This window comes from Pyrus communis, chromosome 13, assembly GCF_041283825.1.
Source record: "Pyrus communis isolate YQ-2024b chromosome 13, ASM4128382v1, whole genome shotgun sequence".
NCBI classification, from domain to species: Eukaryota; Viridiplantae; Streptophyta; class Magnoliopsida; order Rosales; family Rosaceae; genus Pyrus; species Pyrus communis.
The window spans coordinates 4038064-4049496 of NC_142577.1; the positions used below are offsets into that span (position 1 = coordinate 4038064).

The 11433-nt window shown below is 37.7% G+C and overlaps 1 protein-coding gene across 2 annotated transcripts; it reads right to left on the bottom strand.

The window, feature by feature from the left end:
- Positions 1-748: 748 nt before the first annotated feature.
- On the bottom strand, positions 749-4938 carry LOC148691625 (receptor-like protein EIX1). Of its 2 annotated transcripts, XM_088682802.1 has the most exons (2): positions 4153-4937; positions 749-4029 (listed from the first exon to the last, which is right to left on the bottom strand). In XM_088682802.1, the coding sequence occupies exon 2, from the start codon at positions 3927-3929 to the stop codon at positions 1023-1025; it is 2907 nt and encodes a 968-aa protein (XP_088538928.1). In that variant the 5' UTR covers positions 3930-4029; positions 4153-4937; the 3' UTR covers positions 749-1022. The 2 variants fall into 2 exon arrangements, with proteins under 2 accessions (XP_088538928.1, XP_088538926.1); XM_088682800.1 differs by having other exon boundaries at positions 749-4938.
- Positions 4939-11433: the final 6495 nt, after the last annotated feature.

Sequence of the window (11433 nt, forward strand, 5' to 3'; positions counted from 1 at the left end):
ACCCTTCTTTTCCACAAATTCTAGGAAAAGTTGCTTCATGTTTCAAGTTTGTAAACTTTGCGTATATTGGCATCAATACGAATGCTTTGTGACAGAGAGTGCCTCTAAATAACATAGGAAAATGCTAACTCTATCGTCACCATTTTGCTTGCTCCACAATCATTTCAAAGCTGCATAGCAATTGGGTTTTCTCGTAAAATAGCAAGAGGTGTCATGTGAATTAGTACAAAGAAGAGAGAGAGAGAGAGATAAGTACTACAAAGAAGAAGGGGAGACAGAAGAGAGAACAAAAGAAAGATCCAGAGGTAAAATTGTAAATGAAAAATAATTAAAAATACAACCACGAAATAATGTGAATAATGTGAGTTTGCTGATAATTAATTAATGGGGTGTGTTATCCACACATCCTATTTTACTTCTCACACACCTCTTGAGAATTTTTGTCCGTTGATCGTCTTCAATTCATCCGATCCGATGGCCGAAAATTAAAAAGGTGTGTGAGAAGTAAAATGGGATGTGTGGATATCACACCCCTTAATTAATAGGTAACTAATCCCTAAACCATTTTCACACATTTCTCTTGTCATTCAATTTACTTTTGCTGAATTAAGAGTTACTTGTTCAGAAAACAAGTCTTTTAATTTTATATGGGATAATTTTTTCTATATTTTATTTTTTAAGAAAACCTCGACGGTACGAGCGATATTTTATTGATAACGAAAAAAATAAGTTACACTTAATCAGGAGAGAACATAAACCTTACCTCTCATAATGCCAAGAAAAGGAGAAAAACAATATTGAGTAAGAAAGGGGGACATAAACCTTACCCCTCTAGAAATGAAAAACAAAAATGATACAAGGGAGGGGAGACATGAAACCTAACCTCTCTAAAGCCAAACCTGAAAGAAAAATACAATGAAACAAGAGGACGAAATTTGACAAAATCATACAACACAACCATACTGGCATATTCGTCACAGCAAGGAAAATGCCAACAAACTTACGCAGAGTACAAAACAAAGCTAAACATATTCAACAATTACATGATACATTTTAAGCACTATCCTATTCAACAACTGTGAAAGAAGAACGCTCCATGGCATGTTTACCAGCAAAGAACCAAGCACAATCCAAAACCCCGTGAAGAATCCAACTCCTAAGCTCACGTAGAACCACCCATCTTCTAATAAACGGTATCCACCTCCTCCGTCTTGCTCAACTGTTGCCGGCGGTATCACCCCATTCGTGCTGCAATTCTTGTTGAGGGGAGCTCCGCATAGTTCGTTGCCGACGAAGCTCGACTGATCGAGGCTCTGCAGTTGAGTGCTTTCCGGAATTCGTCCCGTCAAATTGTTGTAGGCCAAGTTTAAGTGACTCAGAAATGTCAAATTCGTCATGCTTGGGGGAATTTCACCATCAAGTTGGTTCATGGAAAAATCGAGAGATTCTAACTGTGCCATATTACCAATCTTTGAAGGAATTCTTCCAGTGAAGCGATTATTCGATAAATTGAGTGACTGCAATGCGAGGAGGCCGGTAAGTTCTTCAGGGATATCTCCATACATAAAGTTGCATGAAAGGTCAATGCCTTTTACGAATCCCAGAATCTTGCTATATTCCATTTGTATCCCTTTCGTTACCAAGATTGCATTCTCTAGAACTGTATGAACCTCATCAGAAATAATAAACCAAGGTGTTGTTGGAGAAAATGATTCTAACACATTAGCCATGGCGCTCAAATTGTGGAAGCATCTCGGTATCATTCCTGAGAGTTTGTTATGTGCAAGGTCCAATATCTGGAGACTTTTCAAATAACAAACTTCATTAGGAATATCTCCTTCAAACTTATTTGAACGAAGGTTAAGAACATGCAACCCTGAAAGGCTTTTCCCTATCCATATTGGTATGCTTCCGGAAAACCCATTTTCACTAAGGTCAACAACTGACAACGAGGTACAGTTCTGCAGGGAATGTGGCAATTCTCCGTACAGGTGATTATTGCGCAAGTGCAGTGATTCCAGCTCTCGTAAGTATCCCATGGACATTGGGACATTCCCAGTTAGGTTGTTGTTTTCTAAATGTAGGAAGCTCAAGTATTTCCAACTCATCCAACAATCGGGTACTTTTCCAGTGAGAAAATTGTACCCGAGATGAAGAACATAGAGTCGCTTTGTTTCATCCGGCCTATCACAGAAGAAGTGGAAAACAGATCCAGAAAATGATGAATTGGAAAGATCTAGCCAATTGAATGAGGTGGGAACAGTAGGCAATGCACCAGTGAAATGGTTATAACTAAGATCAACCACTGAATATTTAGCACCAAATATATTTTGAATCTGCCCATACAACTGATTGTGAGAGAGATTCAAATACTCTACTTGGGAAGTTAAGTTCCAAAACCAAGTTGGAATAGTACTTGAAATTTGTGTACCGGACAAGCTTAGTTCTTTTAATTGCGTTTGTGTCCGCAACCACATCGGCCATTCAGGCCCCAAATGCCAGGAATCTAGCTGCAAAATTTCAAGTTGAAAAGGAGGAACCCAATCTCGACTAGTTTTCAGAGTAAATGAGTTTCCTTTTGCACTGAAATGCTTCAACTTTGTAAGGTTGCTAAAAGAAACTTCCGACACTGCACCTTCTAACGAATTATAAGATATATCCAATTCCGTTAGCATTTTGAGTTGACCAATAACTTCAGTGAAACTTCCATTAAACTGATTTCCAGATATGTCCAATTTTTCCAAGCTTGATAGATTTCCTAGTGACATTGGAATGGGACCTGATATATTAGTATACCTCAACGACAACAATTTTATTCCATCTGGACCACATCTAGACAAACTTTCAAAGATTTCGGATGGTCTTCGAACCGTGAAATGGTTCTCTGACAGATCAAGAACTTTCAACTTACAAAGATGCCCCAAAGAATTTGGTATTTTCCCTTCCAACCGATTACCATCCAAGTGAAGATTGACAAGGGATGTCATGTTTCCAATGGAACTCGATATTTCACCGCGTAATTCATTGTAAGAAAGAAGTAACGACTCGAGATTGTTCAAGCTATACAACCATTCAGGTATGGTAGAATTGAAGTTGTTCTCCTCAAGATTAAGGACTTTAAGACCGGTCATATTTTGAATAGAATTGGGAATCGGATCAAGACTAATAGAATTGGATGACAAATCAATTTCCCTCAAAGATGTGATATTCTGTGAAATGCTAGGAATTGGACCTTGGAAACCACAAAAACTGAGACGAAGAGAAACTAGATTTTTAAGACTGAAAACCTGCCTCAGCATCAAAGAATTAAAACTGTTTCCAGAAAGATCAAGGACGACCAGGGAAGTAAAATTTGTGGTGGGTAGGGGGGTGATTTGATGAAGTTGACAATAGGACATATCTAACTCTACCAAAGAAGGGAGCATGTTTGTAACTTGCAACCAGTCAGATGCTTTGCTAAGATTTACAAAACTCAAGTCCAAGTGTTTCAGCAGAGAAAGACCAGAAATCCACTGAAGGCTCTCTACCTTCCGATTGGAATAATAGAAACTACTGACATTGAGATAGCGTAGACTGGAGAGATTTCCCAGTTTATGAGGAATTACTCCACCAAACCTTGAGTATCCAAGATTAAGGTGTGTTAAACTTGTCATAGAACCAAAGAAACTGGGAATTCGTGTTCCATTGAAATTATTGTTACTCAGGTCCAAGTAGTTGAGATGCTTTAAACTGAGCAAAGAAGGATTTATCTTACCACCGAAACAAAAGTTGAATTCCCAATCAGGGACGGAACTATTAAGGTGTAGCTCGTGGACGTGGCCGGTTATGTGATCACAGACAACTCCTGTCCAACTGCAACAGTCTGAATCTTCTTCTGCAACCCACGACGCAAGCCGATTGGCAGGGTCCTCGAGATCTTGCTTGAACATCAGAAGTGCCTGTCTTTCGCTTTCTTTGCAAAGCGGAGGCCGACTGGGATTTCCATTGCATAAACCAATACCGAAAGTAATGGTTGCAATGGCTAGAAACCTGATTAGCAGTAAAACAACTCTCATGGTTCTCTCCATAAAGTTCAAGTGTATGAAGCAGGTGATGTGTATGAGCAATGAAGGATCCAGAGTAGTGTTACCTATATATAGTAGGGAGCCTCACCTTTTCTAAACCATCCTCTACGGCATGAGACCGCATTTTCAAATCGGTGCACATCAAAATTTTCATAGATGATAAGATGGATTAAACTAAGCGGCTATTTAGGACTAGCTAGTCCACATCTATAGAGACACAAGTTAATTTAAGACCCCACTTAGAATTGGGAATCGTCGCTCCTTCAAATACATTGTATTAATATAGATGAAAAATTAATTTTTTTGATGGATGTGATATTTTTACTAGGATATAATACGCCCACCTAAGCTAGCCGTCAAACCGGTAAATGTGCAAGTGAAAGTAAAAAGGGTAAATTACAATTTACTTCTTTAAATTTTGGTACAATTGTAACGAAAATTTTTTCATCCCATGTTCTATCATTTATATAGTGACACGTGATGTACCATCCCATGTTCCGGTCACATTGAAAAATCTCTCTAATTGTAACCTCGTACAACATTTCTATAACATTTCAATTTCATACATTTGGTTATAACTAGCAACAATTGCCCACGCGATGTTGCGGGTTTTAAAAGCATTTAAATGATACTGTTGCTTGTATACACACAGAAGATCAGACTTCTATTTACATGCAAAAAAGAATAGACCAACGAAGTTCTTGTGGCTTTGGATCAACAATCGTACCACCATGCAATTTTTCTATTTACCTTCAGAAAATTAGAATGATAACACTTAAAAGATCATATGCCAGCTTGAAATTGAAAGACTAAACTCTGAATTCAAAACTATTTACATGTGGAATAATTTGAAATGCCTCAAAACATTATCATGATCCAATTGTATATGAAAGACTATCAGCTACTGCTAAGAAGTAGAGAGTAAATGATCCTTCACTATTCATTGTATATGAAAGACAACCCATAAAACTCCAACAGATAAGAGCAAAAACGACTCAGTTTGTGTAGTTGGTAAAACCATAAACAAAATCCATACCATTTCACGGCCAATCCAGATACATCACGGCACATAACAAACTCTTAGGAATGATACCGAGATGCTTCCACAATTTGAGCGCATTGGCTAATTTTTCAGAATCATTTTCTCCAACAACAGGGCTTGGGTATATTATTTCTGATGAGGATAGGTTTATTATTTCTGAGAATGCAATCTTGGTAACGAAAGGGATAGAAATGGAATATACCAAGGTTTATTATTTCAAAGCTATGCAGCTTTGAAATGCTCGTGGAGCAAGCAAAATGGTGATGACGGAGTTATCATGTTCCTATGTTATTTAGAGGCACTCTTTGTCACAAAGCATTCATATTGATGCCAATATATGCAAAGTTTACAAACTTGAAACATGATACATGATGAAGCAACTTTGTTCCTAGAATAAATAAAATCGACTTGACATGTATCGATCTGTAGTTGCTTGACATCCTAAGCATAATGGTTAAGAACAGGGGTCTGTTTAAATCTCTGAAAAGAACATAATAAGGGCATATATTGCATGTACAAAAAACCCGGAAACAAAGTTTTACGCCATGAAAGAAGAAAAAAGAAATCCCAGAAGTATAGGGACAGTACATCATTTCTGCGTGTGGATGAATGCATCATGTGTGCTACAACAACAGTGAAGGAAGAATAAAAAGTTCCTTAGAATCCAACTCCAATACTCTACATGAGTCTCCAGCATTAGCGAAACCTCATCTCATTTGGTTTGCTACCCCTAATGCTGTGGTTGAGCCTACATGTTTTACATAGGCTAACAAATATCTTGAATGGCGACAGGCAATGGTAGAAGAGTTTAATGCTCTTTTGCATACTGGCACATGGTCCTTGGTTCTATTTCTTCTATCCATGAATGTTCTTCCAAATAAATGGGTATATCGGATCAAACGGCATTCTGATGGTTCCATACAGCGATATAAGGCTCGACTAGTCGCAAATGGCTTTCACTAGCAAGAAGGTATAGATTACAGCGAATCGTTCAGACCGGTTGTCACTCATGCAACAATCAGACTCATTTTCTCCATTGCACTTCACTACAATTGGCCTATCCGACAACTTGATGTTCAGAATGCTTTCTTACATGGTTCTTTGGCAGAAGAAGCTTATATACGACAACCTTCAGGTTTTGTGGATCCTCAGTTTCCATCACATGTTTGTCGACTGCAAAAATCATTATATGGTTTGAAACAAGCACCTCGTGCCTGGTTTCAATGTTTCTCCCAACATCTTGAAGAACTTGGGTGTCAGGCCTCAGTAGCAGATTCTTCGCTGTTCACCTTTTTTAATGGATCCACAGTTATCTACTTGTTGATATATGTCGACTACATCCTTGTTACGGGCAATAATCGATCACATATATCTTGGTTCATTCAACAGCTTGGCCAAAAGTTTTCTACGAAGGATCTAGGTCCTTTGCATTATTTTTTGGGAATGGAAATTATACGGACATCCATTGCCATGTATCTTTCTCAATCCAAGTACATCATGGACCTTCTAAAGACGACCAAAATGTTTGATGAAAAGCCTCTCACCACTCCCGCTGCAACTGGCCGTAAGTTGAGTATATATGACGGAGAACCCTTGTCAGATGGCACTAATTTTTGAAGTATAGTCGGTGCTCTCCAATATCTTCATTTCACGAGACCTGATATTGTTTTCACCGTCAATCAGGTTTGCCAATATAAGCATTCCTATCTCAAAGTCATAGTTTGGATAACTCAAGGACTCTTCACCAGATAGAGAATCAACGCATTCCTATCTCTTCTTAGACTCTATCAGTTTATATTTGTAATTTGAATTCACTTGTAATCTACTATACGTTTATACTGTAACAGACTTTTCTTGTAATCTCTATATAATGAAGTCAAAACCTCACTCATCATCAATTGAGTTGAGCTTATGCAATCAGTCTTTACAAACCCAGCTTAAATTCTTTCAATAGAGTATTGGAATCTTAATCAAGCAAATTATTAGAAATGGCGTGTTGAATTCACTTGTAAGGCAACCGGATTTGGCTTGCCTGATGACTACCCAAAACTCTGAAGGAAGATTTGTGAAAAACAAGTTCATTTGAGCAACATCAACAACATGCAATTAACAATTAAAAGGCGGAATCATGTTTATATGCACTCAAAAACAAAACTTAACCCATGAACTTCAAAGCCTAGTAGATAGGTGAATCAAGACTCAACTCAAAACAAAGTGAGTTGAGAAATCAATACCTTTGTAGATTCCTCTTTGCATAAGCAAAGGCTAATCACCCAAAGAGAGGGCCTTCATTCCTTGCATCTTAGATCCATGGATTTGGATGGATGAAAAGGTTTCTCCAAGTTCCCAAAATTGAGAACCTCTAATGATTCATCACCAAGGCATAATGAAGAAGAAATGAGTGACCTTGGAGGAGTTTGATTGCTAGATGATCCCTCCAAGGTGGCCGAAATTTTAGAGAGAAAGGAGAGCTTGTGTTCTCATCCTTTCCCCAAAAAATAACCCTTAATGAATTTTAGGCTATAAAGTCCTTTATATAGTCCCTTCAAATAAGTGACCTAATGGACCAAAAGCCCTATTCTTCTAACATGGCCGGCCTATAGGTTTATTGGGCTTTCAAGCCCTTTGTTTATTCAAGTTGTCATACAACTTGAGTTAATGGGCTTGACATTCAAATCCCATTGGGCCTTGCGGCCCAAAACTAACCCGAGGTCTTTAACGAACTTATTCGTTTGATTAATTAACATATTAATTAATCCTAGCCTTAGATAAATAATTAAACCATTTAATTATTCTTACTCATCTCCGTTGTTTCTTCAAACTCTACCTTACTCGGTGAACAATCCATTAGGTTCCTTTTAGCGAGGCAGTGGGCGATTAAAACTCTTTCTAATCGATTGTGAATTGAAACTTACTTTCAATTCTCCCGTTAGTGATAATACACTTTTAGGGCTTCCACAAACCATGGTTGACGCCTAGCAGCATGTCATGGTTACCCAAGCTAATCAGAAGAGGTGGAGAACCTATTCAGTTTTAGGATTACAAATGCAATACGGTCTTTCTCTAATACAATACTCTTGACCACATTGTTTGGTTTGATAGTTTATTCATGTCTACTATCCAATGTGAGTCTTGTGCTTATATGATTACCTTGAATGTGATTTGGAACACATTCCTAAATCTCATTCATACTTTGGCCAAAGATTCTTAATCATATCATAGAGTATTCTCCCTCAAACAGTTTGAAGGTTAGAGATCCCTTGTTGCGCATTCACTTGCCTCCATGGCTAAGTGGCTTAACCCCAACTATGCCGTGGACACCCTCCTGATGGAGTGACTTTGACATAATAAAAAATTAAGGACCTAACCACGAGACAACTGTGATGCCTCAGGTCAAAAGACTAATTTGCATTATCCCAACCATGAGTTCTCATGTGACATGAATATGAGAACTCTTCATTGATCGTGTTCAGTGAACTCATTCTCTATTGAGCACCTACGTACTTGTCTTGATGTCACACACACCAATGACTCGAGACTAGTCACTTTCCCTGAGAGAAGACATAGCACGTACTGATCTTAACGGACTGTCAATGCCCAATTGACAATCCTATGATCAGGAACGTTTAGGATGTGTCAACGAAAGAATGGTCTCATGAATCTAACTTCTTTAGATCGCATTCTTCCAATCACATATTCCTTGGACTTATCGTTTAAGCATATAACATTTATATGAGACGGCTCAAACAATAATCTTTGCCCTTTACATTTAAACTACATTAGTTTGAAATGTCCGTAAAGTATCATCATATGATTGGTTTTAGGGCACATTTCCAACAAACTCACCATGTGCCCACGAGTCTTCAACCTTGCCAGCGATCCCTAAAAACGATATCTATTGGTAAGAATTCGTAGTCCAAAATAAATATTACGTATCAAATAATGTCGAATTCCCTTAATCAACTGAGTTAGAAGTCACTTGCGACAATTTTGGAGTTGGTCAAGCATATATATGCAGCAACATTTGAGTAAATCATGGCACACTTATGGAGATTATAAGAAAAGTGAAACTTATACCTCAAATGTATCCTCCCCTACACCATCATAGACAACATCAACGCCATTATCGAAAGTTATTTCTTTCACACGAGCGACAAGGTCCTCTTCCTTATAGATTATGACATGGCGGCATCCATCCTCCTTGGCTTGAGCTGGCTTCTCTTGAGTTGATACGGTTCCTATGACAGTGGCACCAATGGCATTAGTTCACAGGCATAAATGGGATCCAACTCCACCTGCAGCGTGAACAAGGACCATCTGTCTAGGTTCGACCTGTATAATTAACAACACTCGAGTCATATCTAATAACTTCAAGTAACAATTGCTTTTGAAAAGGGATGGCCAGTACGCGTGTTACAAATGCAATTGTAGAATGTAGCAATGTTATGATAATACGATTATTGACCCGTTAATTATAATTTGCTGTTAAGAATAATTTTAAAATTGAAACAACACATTTATTTTCAAGGAAGATTAAAACGAGCAAATGCAGCTGCACAAGTATAAAACTACCTTGAAACAACGGTGTAGTAGACATTAGACACTAAGTTGAGTCGGTCAAATTGCGTACATTTCAACTATGATCATGATTATGAAGTATAGGTTAGCACAAAGAGTTTGTATACTGTGATTTAGGTGTGTATGATGACGTTGAAAGTCAGAGCGTTTCACAGCCTTGCACTCCAGATCCGAAGACGCTTTTGGACAAGACCATGCAACCAACCTTGTTATGTATTTTCTTCTCATTTACTTGTCAGTTTTTTTTTTTTTTTTTTTTTTTTGGGAGATTGAATGTTGGGATTTTCTATTTTTCCTTTGGGGTGTACTATCCACACACCCCATTTTATTTCTCACACACCCTTCGATAATTTATGTCCATTGATCTTCTTCAATTTATCTGATCCGACGGCCGAAAATTAAAAAGATGTGTGAGAAGTAAAATGGGGTGTGTGTGAATATCACACCCCTTTCCCTTTTGATTCTATTTTTAAAAATTTTGACCCTTCTCTGCCACTTCGTTGAAAAGTGAAAAGCTTTGAAAATGTTGGGATTTTTTGTTCATTGAGTATGCTGCCGATTTTGCTCTTGCTTGGTTTGTATAATTTCATTTTGATATACGCGTGTTGCCTATGAGGGTATTCGGGAGATTTTTAAGTGTGATTGTCACATGGAGTGGTACACCACGTGTCGTTATATAAATGATAGAATATATATGTTAAAATGTCAATAACCTAAAATATAAAATTTTCCACCACTTACATAAAAACACGTGATGTACCACCTATGTTCCCATCACAACTAAAAATTTGTCAAGGGTATTCCTCCTCTTCTCAACTCTTCAGCTTCACGGGTGGCACTCTTCGTCTTTCTACTTCTCCAGTTTTCTTTCTTAGAAAACTATAACAACACTTCTCTCAAGTTCGAATCCCAAAACCAAAATTCATCTAATATATATATCCCAAGACGCAAAAGGACCAATTGGCGATTAAATAAAATACTTTCGAATAAGATGATAGACTAAATGAATAAATTTTCAGTATGATTGTTACACGGAGTGGTACAATACGTGTTTTTATATAAATGGTGGGATATGTGTATTAAAAAGTTAATAACTTAAAAAATAAAAATTTTCACCACTTACATAAAAACGCGTGGTGTACCACCCGTGTTCCCGTCACAACTAAAAATTTCACCATGAACTCAACCACCTGCACAACCCCGGCCAGTCCACCAATGACTCTAATTTACTCAGAGTTTTAATTTGCTAACGACTTAATTAATTAATTTATTAAAGGGTAATTAAAGAAAATCTAGTTGTGAAGTCCTTGTAGTTTGTATTGACCAGTATTGACGGATACGAAGGGTAGTATGGTACAAAAGGTGGTGCTGAAGTGCGGCAGTTAGTATATTTGCAAGTTGGTTAGAATTGGCGGTAAAATTAGTTAGAGCTGTTAGTACTAGTAGCTTAAGAGATAAGGCAGCCATTGAGCTATATAAGTGTGTAAGAATCTTGAAGTATTCATTCGAAGAAATATACAGAAACTCATAACCTCTGCTCTCTCTGCAATTCTCTTTCATTCTCTCTAAGTTTTCTGCTTTTCTTCAATTCTTTGTGCGCTGTAATCATGGTTTCAGAGCCGGCCGATCCTTGGTTTCAATTCCAATGTGCAAGTCTTCTTGATTGATTGAAGCTCGATGGTAGCTGCAAGTTCTCAGGGATTTCTGCTCAAGGGTTCAAGATTTTCATTCGTATCAGGTTCTTTGTTT

Excerpts from the sequence above, each read along its gene's own strand:
- LOC148691625 (XM_088682800.1), bottom strand. The coding sequence starts at position 4,067 with ATGGAGAGAACCATGAGAGTTGTTTTACTGCTAATCAGGTTTCTAGCC.